This window comes from Lissotriton helveticus, chromosome 7, assembly GCF_964261635.1.
Source record: "Lissotriton helveticus chromosome 7, aLisHel1.1, whole genome shotgun sequence".
NCBI lineage: Eukaryota > Metazoa > Chordata > Amphibia > Caudata > Salamandridae > Lissotriton > Lissotriton helveticus.
This window is the reverse complement of record NC_136068.1, coordinates 864,401,647-864,424,668: the sequence shown is the minus strand read 5'-3', so window position 1 is coordinate 864,424,668 and position 23,022 is coordinate 864,401,647. Positions and strand designations below refer to the sequence as shown.

Here is a 23,022-nt window from a genome sequence, read left to right as displayed (position 1 = left end):
CAGCCATAGGGTGATGTCCCCCCCACAACTTTTTGCCTACAGCCTCCATTTTTTTACCTCGTTTTTGCTGGCTTTACGACTCTGTGCACATTACCACTGCTAACCAGTTTTAAGTGCTTGTGCCCAAAAGGCGTTAAAGCCGAGTCATCAAGAGCAAACCACCATCAACAACAAGCCCAAGTGCCAGAGTCTTGAGCAGGATGGAAGTGTAGCATACCCCAGCATGGGAACGGCCGTGCAGGCCCATAGAAGGCTGGAAGTCTTTGGAGCTGAAGATTCGTCTTACCGTTGAGTTGATAGGTACCAGCCGCGGCCGGTAGTGGGAGTACCGGCCGGGCGGTGACGTGGGCAGGGGGAGGGGCAGGGTGGGGGCTAGTAATGTATGGAATCCGGACCTTAACCGGTAAGTTAACATAAAAATAAATAAAAAGAATTTTGTTGCGCGCACTGCATCACCAAATGCGATGCAGTGCGCGCAACGAAATTCGTTTTATTCATTTTTATGTTTACTTACCTGTTAAGGTCCAAATTCCATACATTACTAGCCCCCACCCTGCCCCTCCCCCTCCCCACGTCACCGCCCGGCCGGTACTCCCACTACCGGCCACGGCTGACAGGTACTTAGTGTGATATTAATTTGGCCCTGAAGAAGGGACATGCCATCCCGATATATATTGCGCACATGCTTTTTAATGTGGATCATTTGTTTTTTGCAGTCATTTGGATTTTTGTATTTATATGTTTTGAATGTTTGGATTTGAACATTGTTTATTTAAAATAATCCTGTACACACAGAATATGTGAACCAAGAAATCATTTGAAATAAGTGTGATAAATGACATGGCAATTGCGAGATGAGAAATTGTTGAATTTGGAAGCATATGGGGGATGGCTACGGAGATCCACGCCTCCGAGTAGCCATAGGTGATGCTGCTCCGCTTCCAGCAATGGTAAAACAGAGTTTGACGTTCGAGTGAACGCGGGAAGCAGTCTTTCGGAGCTCCGGTGATAAAAAAACCCACAAAAAGCATCCGGATTTTGCTGCGGACGTCCCTGCGGCCATGCAGGCATCAGGAATTACGAGGCGCTGGAGCTGGAAGTAGTGGCCAGGGAGCAATTTTTACGTCGAGACGCCTGGGCTGTGCGCTGTATGCTGAGGAGACTATAAGCTGAGGAGGCTGAGGAGGCGCAGCGGCACAGAGACATAGAATTGGTAACAGTGCCAGGATACAGGGAACATCAGGAACGCCTGGAATACCAGTGGAGTCTCTATGGAAGCAGCAGGCTGAGGATGCTGAAGGGGTGCAGAGGCACAGAGGTACTGAATTGGGAGTGGTGGAAGGAGGTGGGAGGAACCCTTTTTTTGCATGTTCAATAGCTGCAAGTGGCTCTTGTATATGTGGTTTTGTTGATAAAAAACTGGAAGTAGCTTTGTGCACTGAAGGGGGCACTTGGACTGATTATAAGAGAAAATTAGAAGGAGGTGAAAATGGGAAGGCATCTGAACCACTCAAACGCGGTAGCCAGGGTCGACTCCGTGGCCGGGCTGAAAGCTAAGAGTCGAATAGCCCAGGCAAAAGCTGCTGCATTGGTAGCTAGAAGGGAACACAGCACCAACCCTCGTGACTCAGATGTTAGCTTTGAAAGTTCAGAAGAAGAGCTGCCCCCTTCCCTATCACCGAAGCAGTCTAAAGGAGATACACTAGCAGCACAGAATTCGGTGACTAAGGAACAACAAGATGCTCTAACAATTGGAGGGCTTAAAAATGAATTCAAGGGTCCCAAGGATTTCCCGCTCATTTCGAAAAAAGCATCTTTACCAGCTCCTCCTAAGATTAGTGTAAAAGCACCGGTTGTGCCAGGGGATTCTGTACAAGCCGCGTCACCACCACAGTGGGCCCAGAAGCTTGGACAGGCTCCACCCCTTTCCCTCGAAAGGGCTCCAGGTAGTACAAGAACAGGATAGTTCATTGGAATTATTAAATCCGGTAGCAGACAAAGTACATAGCCCAACCTGGTTGGGGGAGTCTTCGCTCGATGTTAATAAGACGTCAACAGGAGAGGAGGTAAATCTATCACAGCTACAACTACAGGAACCAGTCCAGCCCAAGCCTCAGCCTTTGTCTCAGCCTCTGTCAGGTGGGGAACTGTCGGGTGAAACTAGCCTGGAAATTGAGAATTCGCTCGTCGGAGATCCAAAACCGGATGGGATGCCATCTCAAATCACCAGCGGTATAGCGGGAAAAAGGTCTTTCACACAACAGATGGACATAAGAGACATGTTAAACCTTATCCTGGATGAGATCATTGAAATGAAAAAGCACAAGAGCTGGAGATTGCCTCCCTCCATCAGCGGCTAGGCAGAATTGAAGAAGCTGTGGCATGCTTCCCAATTAAATTGCAGAAAGCCGAAACAAGAATCTCGCTATTAGAAGATCAAATGAGCGATATGCAGGGAAAGGTGAATGAGGCACTAAAAAATAAAACATTTCTGGAGAACAAGCTTGAGGAACTTGAGAACTACTCCCGAAGGTCTAATCTTCGAATAGTGGGGGTCCCTGAGGGAATCGAGGGATCCCAAACTCTTAAATGGGTTGATAAGTTTATTAAACAGAAGGTTCTTCCCGAATTTGGGGGAGATTTAACCATCACAAGGGCACATCGAGTACCCATTCACCCTTTCCCCAATTCAAAGATACCACAAACTATTTTGTTGAATTTTGCTGACTGCCGTGTTAAAGAGCGAGTCCTGACAAAGGCGATACAGCTAAGACAGTTCCCAATAAATGAAACTTCTAAATGCCGAAAATGTTTGGCCATGACAGCCTCAGCAGCACGATGGCACAAGGAGTTTGTAAAGATGCTATATCTATTTAAAGCTCAGGGTGCCCAAGCCTCAATAGCACAACAATCAAAGCTCTGCGTCTTGGTGAAAGGGAAGTTTCATCTTTTTTCAAATCTGAAAGACGCTCAGAGCTTACTGAAAGAGCTATCTTCTGGAAGCTGAAAAAACAAGCATTTGCAATGCAATAGGTCTCGCATTTATGTGAGTTTGAGCTATTGGCAATGTGCATGACAATGCCTTTTATTTATGTGTTGTTTTTAAAACAGGAAAATAAAAGGCATTGTCATGTACAGTGCCAATATCTTAAACTTTTGCAAATGCGAAACCTATTGCATTGCAAATGCGTGCAAACAAAAAACATTATGAGAGAGCCTGATCATAGGTAAATTTTTAGCCTGCGTCCCGTGTGCTGCTATCCGGCTCTTTGAGCTCTAGTGAGCAGACATTCCAGAGCAGGAGGTGGTTGCAGTCTGCACACATCCCCTTATAAGCAGACGGGAAGGGTTAACCGTGTGGCCAATAGCTGTGCGGGGCAGGGGATTGAGAATCTAGGTGAAGGATGGTGGCCAGGTCGGCTGTGGCTCACACCGCCTTGTTGGGACGGGAGGCGTTTTTGTTGTGTTGAGAGGCAGAGGAAGGGGTGAACTGCTAGAGACAGCTGCCAAGTGGTGCCAGTCACGTCCTCCAAAGAGTGGCCCGTGGCAGCATCAGTAACATTTCGTGCAAAATTGGTCTTTTTTTATTTCACTAGTATTTTAGTTAATGAAATTCACGCTGTTACAGAATGCAGAAATTCATGAGCCAACATTAACAAACTTAATGTTGCAGTAGGCCATTTCAAATAAAAATGTATTTAAAAAAAATTACCACAATATACAAATACAGGCGCATGTTGTGGTGGGAGGATAGCATGGTGAGATTAAAAAAACTGGACAGGCGGGAGATGGTGGTGGTGGGGGGGTGGTGGAGGGCTTGGAGCGGAAGCTGAACAGCCAACAACTGAATAGATCAATGAGAAACAACCATAAACAAGTAACAAGGCGCCTCCTGAGCGCCTTGACGCCGACTCCAGCCCCCCGCAGCGCTCTGCCAGAGGTCAACGCGCACGGAAGCAGGAGCTGGGCGATAGAGCAAAACTCCAAACGCGAAAGCATGAGCTCCCCGAGGTGCCCTGCTGAGGAAGGAGGAGCTGGCGCCACCTAAGCTTTGGGGCGAGGTTAGTGTAAACACCCGTGCAACAAGATGCAGCTCTCCAATATCATGATAGGCTGAGACAACCTTAAAACATTCCAAAATATTATGCACTTTGGTGTGGTTCTTTTGCTTTTTCTCACTGACCACGCACACGCCGTTGTTTCTGATTTACCACCCTAGAAACAAGATTTTCCTTTGAAAGTGGGGTGCGGGGCTGGGCTGTAAGACGGGTCCGGCGGCCCAGAGTGGAAGCAGCGCAGCAGCCCAAGGAGTCACGGCCACGGGGTACAAAGCAGGGCTCCCGCCTGCTGACATACAGCGTGAATGAGAAAGGCCATAAGTGATCTTGGTGAATGGGAGCTGGGACCGGTGAGAACACTCGAATGAGAGAACAGCTCAAACTTCCAAAGGCTCGTTGAAATAAACGACATGCCATCCCTTCCCAAAATGAACCGGAAGGGACTATTAAAAGGGACATATATTTGAAATCAAGCACAATCGAGTGGTCTCGTCAGTGAAAAGCCAGCGTCTGTAGAACTGTCTAAATAAAGAGCAGGAGAAGATATTCCGACGTTCCTGGGGGATTATCAACGGCTTTTGCCAGCGCGGCTGTCCGCGCCGGCAGGAGGTAGCCTGTAGGAGCTGTACACGGTCTGTTGATGGTGGGTCTGTGCACGCTGTGCTGTCACTGTCAAAATATGGGGGAAATACATTCGTTTTCAGAAGCTCCTCTGGTTCAGCCTTTGGATAAATAAAGTACCCACCAATTATGACCGCATGCAAATATAATTTTAAACAAGCAAACTCACCGCCGCAGCCCGGCTTCAACAGGAAGTCAGGCAAGCTTTGTTGGGACGGGGGCGGGGCCGGACAAAAACAGGAAGCAGGCGCTCCTGTGGCCGCCGGAGGATTTCCATGTTAGCTAGCGGGGCTCCCGTGCTCGTGGTGAGCCCCGCGGCCCCCGCCTGTTACCCGGAATGACCCGCTGGCTGCCGAGGGACACGCAAGAAGAACCTGGTAAGTGGGGTGTGAGGGGGATGTGTGCGCGCGTGTGTGTGCGCACGTGTGTGTATGCGTGTGTATGTATGCGTGTGTGTGTGTGTTAAAATAGCACGATGACTGGTTGGTGGTGGTGGGGGGGTGGTGTGTAGGCGAGTGTCTGTCTGCCCGTTTGTCTGTTTGTAGTCAGGAGTGGCGGCTGAGGCCGCTGACGCGGTAAGTGGGGCGGGGTGGGGTGCGGCGACGGTATGTGTGTCTGTGTGCGCGTGTGTGTATGCCTGTGTGCCTGCGTGTGTGTTTGCCTGCGTATGTGTGTGCGTGTTTGTGTGTGCATGCGTGAGTGTGGCTGTGTGCGCGCGCGCGTGATTGACAGAGGCGAGAGGCTTACTTGCGGGAAGGAGCTTCCGAGGCAGGGGATGTGCATGGCGCCGTGCGCGCCATCGAGGAGGAATCTGAGACAGCGAGGCTCGTGCCTGTACGCTGTCCCAGATTCCTCCGAACACGCCGACAAAAGGTCCATCGCTACGCTATCGCTACGCTCGACCTAAAAATGATTTAGTATTAAAGAAAGTTTAAGCTTTTTTGGTCTGCTGGAGGGGGAACAGTGTCACCAAGGGTGTTGGTCCATGACACTCATTAGGTTAGTAGGGAGGGTTGAAATGTGGCTAGTGGGGGGTTCACATTTCTGTGGGGAGGGCTTTGTTCTTCTTTGATGTGGGAGGTGGGTCCGCTGGGTGGACCATTAGCAGTAAAAAGAGCAGCAGCAAGAGGAACAAAGAGAAGAGTAAACAGGAGTTTCTATTCAAACAAACAACAAGCATACTCAAGAAATCGGAATGGCTAGTAAATGTAGTATATTGTCAGTCAATGTAAATGGCATGCTAAACAAACAAAAATATGGTGGGCTCATTAGGTGGCTTGCCTCTTTTAACCCCCATGTCCTGTTTTTACAGGAGACACAAGAAAAATATAATTCCCCCAAATTGTATTTACTGAGTCTTTTTTCACATCAGCAGGGTTTGCTATGAGATGCTACTGATTTCTCCTGAAATTTGCCGTGGGAATTTGAACAAGTTAGTAGGGAACCCCAGGGGAGATTAATTTTTTTAACTATTGTGGCCCGATGACGGACGACCCCTCAGGATTGCTTAAGATTAATGAATTGCTAAGGGGTGTCCCTGGCCAGATTATTATTGGGGGAGACTTCAACTATATACAGGATCTAAAGAAGGACACCTCGAATAAAAACAAAAAGCAATTGAAACCAAAAAGTAAAAAAATTTGTGAGGTTATTAAATAAGACTACCAATTAATAGATCCCTGGCGGAAAGCCAAAGTTGACAAAAATAGTTACACATGTCATTCACGCCGTTACCAGACCGCGTCCTGAATTGACTTTTTTCTAGCATCAAGATCCCTTTATACCCTAAATGCAGATATCGGGACCAACCCTTTTTCTGATCATTCATATATTAGGCTGAATTTGAGATTGGCGAAGTAAGAAGGGAACGGTCCATGTGGCAGGTGGACCTCCTCCTTCTCCAAAACCCTAAATGGGTTGAAGGTTTTAGAACATGGATCTCTGATTATTTCAAGATCAATCAGGAGACGGCAGAACCCTTCGTGGTGTGGGGAGGGTTTCAGGCCGCAGCCCGAGGACAGATCATCTCCTTTTCGGCCGCCCAGTCTAGAGCTCGAAGGGCCAAAAAACGTAATTATAGGGGGCTGTGGAAAGGGCACAGGCTCAAAGGATCTTATAATACCCACATCAGCTGGAAAGCACTAGAAAAGCCATGAGAGACTTATTTGTTTTAGACGAAATAAGCAGTTCCCGAACCTATCAACAAAAAAGTCTATGAAGACAGTCAGATGGTTGGGAACCTGCTAGCCAGCTCTACAAAAACTAGACAAGAAGCGGCCCTAGTCTCTAAGGTGATTGATCCTAAGACCAGAGTAGAAGTAACAAATAGGGAGGAGATTTCCCAGATATTTTTTGAACAATTCCGGCAGCTCTACACCACAGAATATTCGGCGGGGGAAGATATTATACAGGAATACTTTGATAATGTAAACTTCCCTAGATTATCTGACTTCTTGATTGACCTGTTAAAATCAGATCTAGAAAGTTCTGAGATTTTGGCGGCTATAAAATATACAGCTGGAGCCAAGGCGTGCTGGTAGGACGGGTCCCCCATAGAGTTTCATAAGGTTTTCCTACAAGACTTGACTCCTCCTATGAAAAAACTTTTTATTTATATTAAGAATGGTGGCCAGGTCCCTTCGGATTTTAAAGAGGCAATCACTGTCTGCTTTGTTAAAAAAGATAAAAACCCAAACAATGTTAATTCCTACAGGCCGATTAGCCTCCTCAATGCAGACTATAAGATTTTAATGAAAGTTTGGGCGCAGCGTTTTTTATCTGCCGCACAGGAAATAATTCACAAAGATCAGGCCGACTTTATAGCTGGAAGATCTATGGCAGCAAATACTGAATTTGTAATTCAGGCCTTGGATTATTGTAATACAAACTCAATTCCAGCCTGTATAATGATGGTTGATGCTGAAAAAGCTTTCGATCTAGTGAATTGGAATACTTTGTTTAATTCTCTTGATAGATTTGGTATTCCTTCTCAGGTTATCTCAATGCTTTGAAATATCTATCAGGGGGCACAGGCTCAGGTGGTAATTAAAGCTAAACAAGCAGGAACAGTACAAATTAACCAGGGAACCAGACATGGAATCCGCTTTCTCCTTTGCTTTTTACCTTTTTTATAGAACCCTTGTTCATTAGAATGCGGAATAATGCAGCTATTAATGCTCCAATTTTGGGTATGGCCAAAATAAAACTCTTTGCGGAAGATATTATTTTATACTTGAAGCACAATACTCAGAATTTGGAAGTAGCGATTAGTAAATTTGAGTTAATTGGAGGTTACAAAATAAAACAGAATAAAATAGAAGTTCTCATATTAAATATGGACACAAACTTTCACCCAGATAACCTTAAATTGCAAGCCTCTAAGCCTGACCCTGACCCCATAAGGTACTTGGAGATTTATGTTACCAACCAGTACCAACAGTTATATATAAAACTTGAATTATATAAGAAGGCTAGGCAAAATCAAGAAGCTGTAAGAGCAGTGGCTTCTACTCCCCCTGACTCTGGTGGGAAGAGTATCCCTCATCAAGATGTCCATACTTCCGTTACTCATTTTTCTTTTTATCAATGTACCCATCAAATCAATATGGACTTTTTTAGGGAGCTGGAAACCATGATCAGACAGTTTGTATGGGGGAAAAAAGTCCCAAGGGTCAAGCTGTTATTATTACAATTAACTATTGAACAGGGAGGACTGGCTTTACCACACATACAAACTTACTATGAGCCAGCTTTCTTGGATTTATTAGTTTCTTTTTTGGCTTTTAATTGGTTAAAAGACAATTTTTATGTGGATCCAATGGCACAAGAAGCCGGTTCTCAGATCCGGATATTTTTAAAAACCTCCAAGCTTCCGGAAAAAACAAGGTATAAAACGATGAAGGATTACTCTAGCAGATTTCAATCTTTTTTAGAGAGATGGGCTTCTCTGGGTCTCACTACTTAAAATTGAGGGAATGCAAGAACCTCAACCTCCAAATACAAGCCATTTGGGAAATTGGGAGGGTTGCAGGCTAGGAGAGCTGAGATATTTTTTAATTCGGAATAGGATTATTACATGGCAGGAGGTGTTATTGAGATGTAGAGATCATATGAGGCCAGCTTTTTTTGAGTATTTGCAAATTTTCCATTTTATAAAAAAACTGAATTTTCCCTTTGACACTCTGAATACATTTATGACAGCCCTGTTCGGGGCAAAGTTAAGGGGCGTAGGGAACTGGTATCGTTTCCTACACTAACAGGGCCAACCAGGGCCGGACTGGCATTTACGGGCACCGGGCATTTCCCCGGTGGGCTGGAGGGGTGGGGGCCGGTTTTGTGGCCGCAAGGGGCCGCTTTTCTTACAGAGTGACGGTTTTGTAGCAGCGCTGCAAAATCGGCCCTCTGTAAGAAAAGCGGTAGCAGTGCTTTGCGGGTAACAACTCCCTCCCCTCCTGTTACCAGGGCTGGTGGAGAAGCAACCTGCCAGGGCTGGTTGCTGGTCTCAGTCCGGCCCTGGGGCCAACTCTCATCAATAGAAAACCATTTGGAAAGGGTGACCCATGAAAGGCAATGTACCCTTTCCTATAACGAATGGGAGGTTATATGCTGGCAAGGGAGCAAGGCTTTGAGAGCATCCAACTTTAAAATAATGGCCTTCCTATCCAGATGGCTGGCTTATTTTACTCCGAAAGCACTTAATAACTGGTACCCTAAAATTGAAAATAGATGATTTTGATGCCAGGCGGATGGGGAAGGGGGTTGGCTACATATTTTGTTTTACATGTCCTAGATTAGGGCTTTTCTGGGGGGAGATTTTCTCGGCTTTGAATAGGGCGCTTAAAAAAAGGACATTACCCGAGGCCGAGGTGGCCCTGTTTGGAACTTGCAAAGAAAGGACGAATTTGAGGAAAGCTGAGGAAATGTTTTTTTCTATTTCCTCCTTGGTGGCCCACTCCTTAATTCTCCAGAATCGGAGGTCTAGGGAAGCTCCAACCTACGATAAATGGTTCAATAAAACGAAACGGACGCGAGCTTTCGATGAAGCCTACGCATGCTGGGTGGGAGCTTTCAAGAAGTTTAGAGAAAATTGGAAGTTTTTGGGTAATTTGGAAGAACCAGATGGGTGAGTAGTATCACCCAGAGGGAAGTGGGAGGAAGAGAGGCTCTCTCTCTCGTTATCTGTTTTTAAATGTTTGGTAGAATAAGGAATATTTTCTTGGAGAGTTTGGAGGTAAAAAAAAGGAAGGTAAATAAAATACAAAACAAGCATTTGCAATGCAATAGGTCTCGCATTAGGAAAAGTTTGAGCTTTTAGTATTGTAAATGGCATTGGCTATTTTTTTTTGCAGTAGTTACGTTTTGTTTTTATAACGCTGGATGTGGTTTCCTGCTGTTAATGTCTATTGTGATAGCAACTGGGTAAAATAATTAGCAATATTTGCCTGCTATTAACAGGGGAGGCATCTTTCTAGAAAACAAAATAGAGATCAGGGATGTCCTAACCACAGTGGCGATGTGGGACTTCACCTGTGGGCTGCTACAGTGCGATCTTCAGAGTTGCTGCGGGTCCGCCGTTTTACTGGAAACTGCACCTGAGTGTGAGCATCACTCGCGTTACTATAACCCCAGCTACCCAGCGCACTTTTAAAACAGGTACACAGCGTGCACTATAAAGATTTCCAAAACACATTTGAGGAGAATGTATACACATTAGTGACTCCAAGCAAAAAGAAAGGTGAGGAAATAGTTAAAATTTCAACTAAAGGGGAGAATGTGTAATGAATGTAGAAAGTGAAGAAGGCCTGCTCATGTCAATGCAAGCATCAGCAGAAAGACGTGTACAGATGTACGCGTTAAAGGAAAAATACAGACTAAGCTGTCTTCAATAGCAGAATAAACAAGTTTGAGCTATTAACATTGCAAATGACAATGCCTTTTATTTTTGTTTTCATTTTTAAAACATAAATAAAAGGCATTGTCATTTACAATGCCACTAGCTTACACACGCGTAAATGCGAGACCTATTGCATTGCAAATGCTTGTTTTCTTTGAATTCTGGGGGTTGTAGTCCTATTGTGCCCCTTACAGAATCCGGACCACAAGTCCCAGAGTGCACAGCAGACCTTGGAGCGGATGAGCTGCTAACACATGGTCCAAGCAGATCTGAGAGCTGTGGATTGTGGGTGCACTCCCCGGCTCCTTCCACAAGCAGTGTGGGGTCTCCGAGCTCAAGTGACTGCGCGGACTGTGTATTCCCGTAAGACTTTACATACAAGTTCCCCTCTGTTAGTAGAGTCCAGCACACCGAGGGCTCCTACTTTTAACCACAACGGGTGGATAAAAGCCCTCCAAGCCTCACCCAAGACACCGAACACCTTTGTCCACAGTCCCAAAGCAGGAGCCGGGAGCTGAGGTTACTCGTTAAGTAACACAGCTTGTAACTCGTTACATAATGTAACTGTAAACGGGGTATTTGTAAACACTATGGGTGCTTCGGTTTTAAATTCTCTTCACATGAAACTGCTTTGTTCTTATGCTAATGGGGTCTTAATAGGGTGAACCCAATATCTCTTTGAAGTCAGGCCCCTCCTGTTTGTAATGTGAGCAATTGGAATCCGCGGGGCTGATTCCGTCCAAGAGCACACATGTAGAGCTACCCAGATTAATTGTTGATGCCCTCAGCCTGCAAGTGTCTAATCTCTGCCACGTTATTGCCTATTGATTTATCTGTCGAATACCAAACAGACCCAAATTACAACCTGGTTATTGTACAGCATTCCTTGTTCTGAAGGGCAGGGCGTGATCAAGCTTCGCGTGATGTGCCCGGCTCTAGCCACGCCTGTGCCCCTCACGTAGAAGAAAACAGCAAATTAAATAAATAACCAAGCGCGGCCTCTAAAGTGAGCGGTCCATGCTGCAAATAAATTAAATAAATAAAAAAACGCGGCCGCTAAAGTGAAAGCGGACCACGCTACAAATAAAAAAATAACTAAATTAATTAGTACCGCAAATCACCGCCGTCACTGTGCCGGCCTGCGACCAGGAAGTCAGGCAGGCCGGCGCGACAACAGGAAACAGGAAGTAGGAGGGCGGGAGCCTACCCCGCCTCCAACGGAAGAGCCGCGATGGGAGCCGCGTTTCAAGCACCGGAGCTGGCAGGAGCCTACCCTGCGGGTGCCGAAGGAGGGAAGAAGAGTCCTGCTGCCCTGCAGCTGAGGAGAGCCGCCGCAGGAATGAAGCCGGTGAGTGGGTTGCTGAGCGGGGGGCGGGGGGCGGGGAGAGCATGTGTGCGCGCGCGCGAGTGGGGGGGGGGCGGGCTGTGTATGTGTGTGTGCGTGCGTGTGTGTATGTGTCTGGAGTGCGTGTGTGTGACTGTGGGGGAGGGGGGTGTGTGTGAGCGAGTGTCTGCCGTGTGCCTGCGTGTGCATGCGCTCGCCTGTGTGTGCGCATGCAGAGGGGTGGGGGGTGGGGGCTGCCTATATGTGAAGCGCTCTGATACCTGATTCGGTTCGGGGCTGGGAAATTTAAAAAAAATAAATAAATAAAATTGCTGAGTTAATCTGCGCATGCGCGGGTGAGACGCGCTCTCCCGCGGTGAAAACCGCGAAGGAAACGCTCGTCCACATCGGTGTCCACATTCCCATTAATGGGCAACAATAGTAGTCGAGCAGACACTCCGTCTGCTCGACCTAAAAAGGGAGTAGAAGGGAGGAAGGGGAGGAAAAAAGAAAGGGGGGAAAGATTCTATTTGGTTTACCTCTCCATTCTCCGGACCATTTTTTGCACTTTAGTAGTTTTGCCCATTTTCACAATTGCACATTACCACTTGCACTTTAAAAATGGGGCACTTTAGAATCCTTTTCGCTATTCAGTGGCTAGGTTGTTATACATGACAACTTTATATAAAACGACTTCTCTGCTTTTATCTATTATTAGTTGTAGACAATTGAATTGTTTTTAAGTCATTTTTAACCTTGCCTGGAATCTTGTCACGATTTTTTATATGTTTATATCAATGTTTTCAATGCTCTGCTCAATAAAAACGTATACAAAAAAAAAAAGAATTTGAAAGTATATCTCTTTATAGTGGTGCACGCCTTGTCCAAAGGGCCAGTAGGGACTTGGCCTTGTTCTTTTACATGTAGGGGCTGATTGAGCCCTGGTTAAATATTATTGGAGAATGCGGGCAGCAGACGAAAACACTCTAGTCCATCATTGTTGGCAGGAGATTGACAAACAATCCAGGTTAAGCAGGTCAGTACTTCCGGTCTTGAAAGAATTGCTTTCCGCACTAAGGCTAGACGTGGCCTGGCTCACAATAACGACCAATTCTGAGTTTAAACACGTGGTAAACAAAGTCATCAAGCAACAAGCTCTGTTAACAGACAAAGCCGCCTTAGCCCACAAATTGCACGCATGGGCTGTGTTGTCATCTTATAAATCGCTGCAACCTCAACATTATCTGTTAGAACACTTTTCATATCAACACATGCGGAACCTGACCCTATTGAGGCTGGGCTCATAACCCTCGAAAGACCTCACTTCAATATAGAAACGGACTTGAACAACAAAGGAGTGGCGCCTTTGTGGTCACGGAGATGAGTCATTACTACATCTCTTATGCATCTGTCCTGCGCTAATAAACACTCAGAAAATCCTCACATGGTCAGCGACTAGCTGCCGCCTCCCCCCCAATCCGGCACCCAACACCCAGGAACGTGGACACGAGACGTCTTTACTTTTTGGAAGGCGGGCGCTAGTCGCCCGGCCGTATTTATTAAAGTATGAAATTAAAAAAGGTTTTAATTGCATAATCAACAATGAATACAAAAATCAGCAGGACATTTAGTTACACCATTCTTATCAACAAGTTTGAGAGCCTGACCTTAACAAAACTCTAATACATGTTGTTTCCTAACTTAGACTAAACATCCTAATCTTGATTTTTGTACATTTCTGGCCATATGGCAGGGTCACTACCGGTGTCAGGTCCTACAAGCTGCGCCTCCCCCATAGATGTGCGCATGCGCAGTGTTACCCCGGGAATTGCCCGGTCTACGCCCTAAACTCCATTTACCCACTAAAGGAGGGCCCTTACTCTGCGCCGGTGGCGTCATGAGTCCACGCGCGCGGGGTGGCTACCAGCCTAAGGAAAGCGTGAACTACTCCTACCCGCGCTCCTTTGCCTATTACCTTGCCCCTGGAGTTCTGGGAGTGGCCCGCAGGCCCCTCCCCCTGGGCGGGAACCTCCATAGGATGATGCCCGCCCCCTCAGACCTCAAATATGTGCTCACCGATAATGACCTTACCGCATGCCCCATACCTAATAAATACGACGACCTATGGGAAAAAATTCTAAAGGACAGCTACACTGGCTAATAAATAACAGTATCAACGTATAGCTACAAAGGGAAAAAAGGCCTAAAGACACATGGCATCAAATACAATTCACTTCACACATGTTTTGCTAAAAAGGGGAAAAAATTCCTAAACAAAAGCATCACAAAATATACCCACAGATCCATCTCTACTACCCTGTGAGACCTGTGGACCGTACCTTCAACTTACCATTCAACCAGACATAAACTGTTACAAGACTTTTGTTCCAAGGGATGGTGGGTGGGTAAACTAAGAGGCCCCGAGCGCGGGGCACAACGTTCAGCGAGGGAGCGTCCAGGGACAAGGGGGTCTCCTGGGCGCTCCCCACCTCTTATTCCCGAGGGGCCGGGCGGCCCCTCCTAACGCCCGCCCCCCCTGACCCGGACCCACTACCTTGGATCCGGGTCAAGAAGGCCGCCGGCCAATCGGCGGTGGGCCGCGCCCCCAGGGCACGCCCCCACCGCCGAATGACAACAAAGGGAAGAGGGGGGCGACGGTCGCCGCGCCGCCATGCGTGCGGGGGGGCCGAGGGCCCCCCCTTTTCATTCGGGAAACACTGAGGAGTGAACAAATAAGCACCTGCAGAGCGGCCGTTATAAATGTCTTGAAGGCTCGTCCATCCAACTGTCCTGCAAAGCAATAACATTTTGAGATCTAGCGGCAAAAGAACTAGACAAGAATGACTGATGAACTGAACCAGACCATGCAGCATTGACTTGTTCATCTATTTGAAACTCCGTAGTCCATATCCTCTCAGCACTAGCACTTTATTACACTTTGGAGAAGCATGTGAAATTGTGTATAGTTCTAATCAACTCACGAAAAAAAGCTAACTCAACTCCATACAAATATAGTTTTAATGTATGTGTTTATTGTAATTTTAACTTGATCAATTTTTCTGATATTTCACCTACCAAGGCTGTCTGTTGCACCCTTTTATGATTTTAAAGAAATCAAATAAATGTACTTATCACATGTAGTATGTGTTGGGCAGCAGCCTGAAGGCATAGCACACCGATCGTTATATTTGTTGATTTGTGAATTTACATTCCAAAAAACGAAGTGCACAATCTACACACGTTTGCGTTGCATCATTATATTTATCATTTAGTAAGAATTGCAAATATTACCCTCTGGTACTTTGCAACTCTGAGACATTGCTAAACCAAATGCATAAAGTCAGTACCTCTTGTCCACATCTACAACATTTAACAATGTATCTAAGTCCGATTTTGAATATTAGTACTAGTATGTAGTACGTTTGATGCAAGTATTTAAAAAGTAACAGCCTATTTCTGCTGTTTAATGAGACACATTGTGGTTTGTGAATTGAAGAATAGCTATTGTTGTGAATTATCTCGCTGTTCGTGTCTCTCTCTCCAAGACTCTTCTATGGGAATCTGGGGCTTGTCTGCTAGGTTGTAGACATCTTTGTGTAATATCAAAACCCATATTTGTGTTCCTTGCACTATCATGATATTAGTCGGGACATGAAGAGGTCTTAGTTCCTCTGTGAACTATCTGCCATTTGTCTTAAAAATCCTGGAGTATAAAAAGATATCCAGGCCTGTCATGCCCAAAACATATTTAAACGCCCTGAGTGATATAAATCTTTTGATAACAATAAGATGGCCAAACAATAAGTATGGATAAATACAAATGGAAATAATAAAAAAATATGCCATAAAACCGGGACCCCTAATTATAATGCGAATCCAAATTTAATTGGGAAACATACATAAGTTAGAGGTGTGAAATTTTATATTCTAACATCAGCCCTTCATACATATGGGAAGTGCATACATCAAGGGCATGAGATTTACTATTTTAATCTTCAATCCAACTAAAATTGGGGAAAGTGCATCAATAAAAGGGGTGCAAAATACTAATCAATCTCCGGTTAAACAGTAAGTACAGAAAATGCACACACTAAAGAGGGTTATATTTACTATTCTAACTGAGGTCCAGTTCCTATCACTGAACTAGAATTTTGCCACATATTTTTTTGTAGTGCCTAAGTATTGTATTAAAATGAACTGTCTTTTAATTACATTGAAGCTAGACAAAAATTAGATTCCCTTCCTCATCTACCCAAAAGTGAAGAATCTGAGGATATGTTTGATGCAGCACAGATGTTTGCTCATCAGGTCAAGGCAGTTGCAAGGAGCGTCTATAAGCAGCTCTCAAAACTTCAAAAGACAAAGTCAAATTAGCCCTTCTGGCTCTCTGGCATTTTCCTAGTGTGCTGTATACAAGGAGGCTGCATTGAGACCTAGATAGGCTGTCATGGCCAACCATGAAAGCCCTAATGACCACTTTTATCATGGCTTATTTTGGTTTCTATTCCATCCCTTTAGAAATGCCCTCCCATTGTAAGAACTGACTATAAGACAGGCTGATGAGTTCCTTCTTCATGGTGCACGTGAACTACCATAACATAATGTTTTCTACCCAAAAAACACACGACCAGACTACAAAGAATGTGCCTATGTTTCCATAAGTGGAACCACATCGAGGTCACTTTTAAGGAACTCTCTGAATATCTGCAGAAACTTCTGTCTCACTATGCCACAACTAGAAGTCTTTGCATAATGTCCGACCATTTGATCACCAAGCAATTTTCCAAGAGGATAAAATATGTTGACAGATCACTGGGTGTCCAAAAACTTCTTTAAGAGTAAACTAATCAGATTTGCATTCAGTACTAATCTCAGCTCAGAACATGAGTTGTGACTGAAGAATATTAGACAGTGTTGTTTGCGTTTTCTATCAATGCTCTTGGAGTAACCAAACACAAAATGTCAAAATAAATAAATAGTAAATAATTAAGTCTCCAGGCATTATGTGCTCTACAGGAGAAAGCCCAGTTACGAAGTCATTCTTGTCCAGAATTCAGAAATTGACCCAAAAGAAAGTGCACCTTTCAGTGTTTACTGTAAATATTCTCACTAAAAGCCAACTTCAGAGCTGAAATTCTTATATTTTTCATAAGGAAGAGTTTGACAGCAATGCTCTAGCCGAAATGGATGCTAATTTTCAAATGTTGGTGCAAATCACCACAGCTAACTATAGAATTCATATCACATTATCCATGTATTTTGTCACCAGCACTGTAGAACATGTTTAGTTAATTCTTCTACCAGCTGTAGCTTCTCGTCAGAACCCTACACTGGAATGCAGCTAACAGGGCTTTAATCCCATCTGATAAGGTTTCTTAGGTAAGAGATGCAGTTTGTACTTACAGTACTCGTAGGTTCTTGAGTCCAGCGAAGTCAGTCTTAGTGATCCGGGTGATATTATTCCTGTCCAAGTCTCTGCAATAGAAAACACAATACACTCAATATGCTGTGTAATATGTGACTGAAGCATGTCACCTCACCAATGCTGCGGGGGTATGAGGTGACTCCATGGCACAGCACCATTATCGGCTTTCAATATACAATCTAACTAATTCTGGGAATTGGTCTTTCTCACTTCATTCGAACCAATTTCACAGAAGTATTGCATGAAAACAATGGTCACAGGAACATGATGTCTAGTGTTTTAAATAACTCTGTAAGAAATAGTTCATTAAACATGTCATGTCTCTTTCGCTTTGGGCCACTGGGTATCCACTGTGACACTGGCAAGCCCTGACAGACCCAAGTGGCTCTGTCTTGCAACACCATATGCATTACAGGGAAGCAGGCTGATCTGGAAACATTACCGTAGACCATTTCATCCGTGTGGCAGCATGGTCCACAGGGCCGGGCTGTAGCGTTTCCCGGGGTGGCTGAACGGATGGGGGCCAGTTTTGTCACTGGAGTCCAGTTTTGTAGCAGTGCTGGAGTATCGGCCCCCAGTAACAAAAGCAGCAGTGCTGGTGGCTGCTTTAGATAAGCAGCAGTGCTTCGCAGAATCACCCCCCCTCCCTTCCCCTAACTCCCCCAACTCCCCCACCCGGTCCGATAAAATTGCAAGGGCTGATTTGTGTACAGCCCTGATTGTCCAGAACATTCAAGTCATGGTGAGGTCATGAGTTCTTTTCCTAAATGCTTTTTGATACATTCTTATGGTTGGACAGATGGCTTTGATGTGAGGCATGGTGCTGCACATTTTGAATATGTTAAAGGAAAATCATGGCTGCAAATTAAATCTAATCACGATCTTGCACAATCCTTCAGCTCAGGGTTTACAAGACACATACATATGCTGCCTCTTTGTAAAACATATCCATTAAAGTCACTGATTCACACATACAGATGCAGAAGAGTGTTTCCTTCAAAAGAGCATTCCATGTTTCACCTGCACCCAAATGATGATGGCTATTAGCATCGACAAAGATGCACACCTTTGGAGCGTATCACTAGACACTAAGGTCCAGATTTACAAAGGTTTTGCATCGGGTTTGTATTACATTTTTAATGCATAGCCAACGCAAATTCTTTTTAGTATTTATACAGCAAAGCATACGGCTCTTAGTGTTGCTTTCTAGAAAACAAAGTAATGCAAGGCAGCGCAATAATTTGCATCAAGGAACTGCTCCATGGATGGATCATGGACGTTCTCATGCATCCACCCATGGATTTTGACACAAACCCATATCTACAAAGACTTGGAGACGTGGATTTGTGTCAACATCTTGTACCTCCCTGAGGATGGTGTAACAAGGAGAAATATCTTTATTTCTCATCGTTATTTCCTCTTTGTATGTGTGATATATTGTGCAGAATACAAACAAAGAACAAATAGCCTTAAAGGATAGTTTTTGTGCAGGAAGGTATGCCATGATGTGCTGAATTGTTCTTCAATTCACAAGGTGTTAATGAGGTGTACACTTTTTATTAGGTTGAAGCTATCAGATAGTACAGCTGTCTGGTTTGCTTACAACTACTTGTGGGGATTCTGAAAGCTTCCCTGGGAATGCAATTTTAACCCATTGCTTAATATAGGCTTTGTGGTTTGTAACTCACAGTTGCTTGCTTTCTATCTGCTGGCTTTATTTGCCTTAGGCTGTCCACCTTGAGTTAATCCCTCCCTAAAGCATCCCTTGTTTACTGCATGCTTATGAGTACTCCTTTTCTCTAAGCAGGCCTTTAAATCGTGTTCTTACACTGTCACATATGCTGTCATTTAAAGACTGAGGTCAAATGTCAGGCTCTGTCTGTAAGGAAACTTGGTGTTTACTTTTCTTTCTCTGACTTCAAAGTGAAAGAACTTATGTTACAATCCTGCTGAGTATACGTGTGAAAAAAGAAGGGGATGTAGAATGTTATTTTTTCTAGCACACAACAAAAATGAACTGTCCAGATATTTCACAATATATCGGAATAACGAGAGTACAACTGAAGAACTTCAGAAAGGATGTTGAAACAAATATCTTAAGACAAATTAAGGACCTCAGTGCACTAAGTGATGACATTTCCACACATCATCGTTTGTGCACAGTAAATCTGTATGTCGGTGCAAATGCAGAAAATACATTATGTGTAGTGGCAGTGCACTACCGCACCATGCATAGTCCACACTACACCACTCTACTTTACAACACTTCACTCTACAACACTCTGCTCCACTCTATGCCCTTCCAGTCTATGCCATGCCACTCCATTCTACGACACTCCACTCTAAGACATTCCGTTCCACTCTATGCCCCTCCACTCTAAAAGGCTCTATGACACACCACTCGACTCCACGCAACTCCACCATACGCCATTCAACCACGACACAAAAAGCCACTCCATTCTACGACATGCCACTGTACTCTATGCCCCTCCACTCTAAGACACTCTGACACGCCCCTCCACTCGACTCCACTCGACTTTACGCCACTCAACTCCATGCCACTCACTCCACAACAGAACCTGCCACTCTACTCTACGCCCTTCCACTCCACACCATTTACCCCACTTCACTCCACTCTAATCTATTCACTCCACTCCAATCTACCCCAGTCTATCCCTCACCACTCTTGTCTACCCCAATCCTCTCCACTACAATCAACCCCACTCCACTTCACTACAATCTACCTCACTCTACTCCAGTCTACCCCACTCCATTCACCAAATGTAATCCCCATCAATCTACCACACTGCATTCCAATCCAATCTACCCCAAGCCACCCCAACCCTTCCCACTCCAATCACCATGCCAACCTACCCCACTCTAAAACACCCCTCCCTACTTCATCCCACCCCAGTCTACCCCACCACAGTCTAATCTACCCCACTGCAATCTACCCAGTCCATTCCACTTCAATCTTCCTCAGTCTACCTCACTCCACTCCAATATAAACCAATTCACTCCACTATGATCCTATCTACCCCACTCCACTCCAATCTGCCCCACTCCACACAATATATCCTAATCAACTCCACCTCCTCCACTCCACTCCAACATACTCCCCTCCACTCTACCCCAATCTACTGTACTTCACTCATATTTACCCCAGTCCACTCCAGTCTACCCCTGTCTACCACACTTTAATGTACCCCAATCCCCCAAACTCCAATCTACCCCAATCAAACCCTCTTCACCCCATTCTACCTCACTTCACTTCAATTTATCCATAGTCCAATCTACCCCAATCCATTCCAATTTAACCTACTCCACTACAATCTCTACTCCACTACAATCTATCCTACTCCACTCCATTGCACCTCAATCTACTCCGCTCTACCCCACTACAATCTACATCAGTCACCTCCACACCAAACTATCACTGTCTACCCACTCCACTCCAAGCTACCCCACTCCACTCCACTCCAATCTCCACTCAAGTCCAATCCATCTAACTCAACTCCACTCTACCCTACTCAACTCTACCCCAATCTACCCACTTAAGTTTACCACACTCCACTCAAAATTACCCCAGTCCACTCCAATCTACCTCAATCCACTCCAGTCTACCCCACTCCAGTCCAATCTACCCCATAACACACTAATCTACCCCTCTCTGTTCAATCAACCCTACTATAGTCCACCCCACTCAACTCAAATCTAACCCACTCCTCTCTGCTGCACTCCAAACTACCCTAGCATACCTTAATCCACTTTGCCCCACTCTACCCCACTCTTATCTACCCCATTCCAATCTACCCCAATCTACCCAACTCCACTCCAATCTATCCACCGGACTCCAATCTACCTCACCTCACTGCACTCAAATCTACACCACTCCACCCCATTATAACCCAATCTACATCACTCCAATCTACCGCACTCCATTCTACCCCAGTCCACTCTACCCCACTTTACCCCACCCTACCTCTTCCACTCCAGTCTACCTCACTCAACCCCACTCCAGCCTACCTCACTATACACCAATCTACCACACTACACTCAATCCCATTCTACCCCACTCCACTATACCCAATCTACCCCACTGCACTCTACCCTACTCCAATCTACCCCAATATATCTCACTCTAATCCACCCCATTCCATTCTACCCCAATCTACTCAACTCCATGCCATGTAACTAACTTTTAGCCATGCTGATCAGCAGCCACACTGGTGTACAACATGGTTAAAACACATTGCCAAAGCCAAGAGCTCTCTCATAGGCGTGACCTATCGGCTTTGCTAGTGCTTTTTTCTAAAGTATGTTTATCAACAAAAATCAAGGTTTTTTAAAAGTAAAGTGTAGCCTTCACTCAGTGGTAGATAAGACGAAAAATAATTTTGATCTTAGAAAACAATTAACACAGCTTGAATTTTACGGACGTGTTTTTTCATAGAGTACCACATGCAGCTTTAGTTTCACACATTAAACAGTTTGACAACATCACGTTTCAAGCAGCCTGTGCAAACATGGGCCATAAACCGAATTTTCCAGTACTTTGTACATGGCCCTGGCTTTTCAAAGGGTTGGTCCTCTCAAGGGCCTGCATGGAGAAGCAGCTGTGAGATGGCATATAAGTGAACAAAGAAGGTGTCAGCTCCAGTGGAGCTTCAGAAAGTGTCCTAATCTTTCTGTCTGCCAATCGTAACGCAGCTTCCTACTAAACAGATTATACAGAACACTGTACAACCAATTAAAAAAAGGAAAAAACGAGCACATTCCCAATAACCCTAGGTGTCAATGTGCATACAATACCACTTACCATTATATAACAACATACATGAACTGAACTACCATAACAAGATATTAGACCGCACACCTTACCTACAACAAAGACATCTGTACAGATGTACTGCTTTGGTGGACAGCAGGGTTTCCAGAACAGCATTCTCCCTCACCATCATCACATGCCACTGACTATACAACAGTACACATCTCAACAGAAACCATAGCAATCAGCCAAAAAGTTCCAGATGAGCTAGAAGATAGGAATCAGAGCTCTGGAGGGCATCCAATATCTTCAATCACTTCATACCCATACACACTCCCAAGCAATGAGCAAGCTGAATAACCCAGTTAGCATGTAAGCACCTAGCTGGACTTCTGGTTAAACTCTCCCAGTTTATAAGACAACACAAATCTCCTCACACTACCTACTATGTACTACAACTCACAAACAGACTCCAGCTTGTAAAGGAATCTGCAAAACCTGGTTGAGCATATACTGAACAGAATGGTACTGCAACACTTTACCTATAGCAGGATGTGCGCCATATAAATCAGTGTTACACAGAATGACCCACTCGCTATGTGCCACAACAAATACAAAAGGTTTGGAGGTAGAACCCTCCAAACACATGTCTGAAATCTCTTATCTATTCACCTCCGATTAGACCAAGAGTTACTACAATTCAAAGGTCAACTATCAAGAAATCTGGTCTTATTAGCCTCCTATCATGTTTCTTCATAAGCGAGCACAGTTAAGCTTGTGGGTGAAAGAATGTACTACTGCCTATGTCGCTGCCCCCCATCTTTCACCAATGGAATGGCTCAGAAATAATGGAGAGGTTGTGTAAACGCTGCAGAACCAGGGGCGGCTCCTCCGTTACTAAAAAATTGCCCCCAGAGATGAAGAAATGAAAAG

At 44.9% G+C, this 23,022-nt stretch overlaps 1 protein-coding gene across 1 annotated transcript in view; it reads right to left on the bottom strand.

Moving 5' to 3' along the window:
• Positions 1–23,022, bottom strand: part of SLIT3 (slit guidance ligand 3) — a 1,039,834-nt gene that overhangs the window by 969,218 nt on the left and 47,594 nt on the right. The window contains exon 2 of the mRNA XM_078653381.1: positions 17,300–17,371. Coding sequence (XP_078509507.1) covers positions 17,300–17,371 — 72 coding nt within the window. The remainder of the gene's footprint in view (positions 1–17,299; positions 17,372–23,022) is intronic.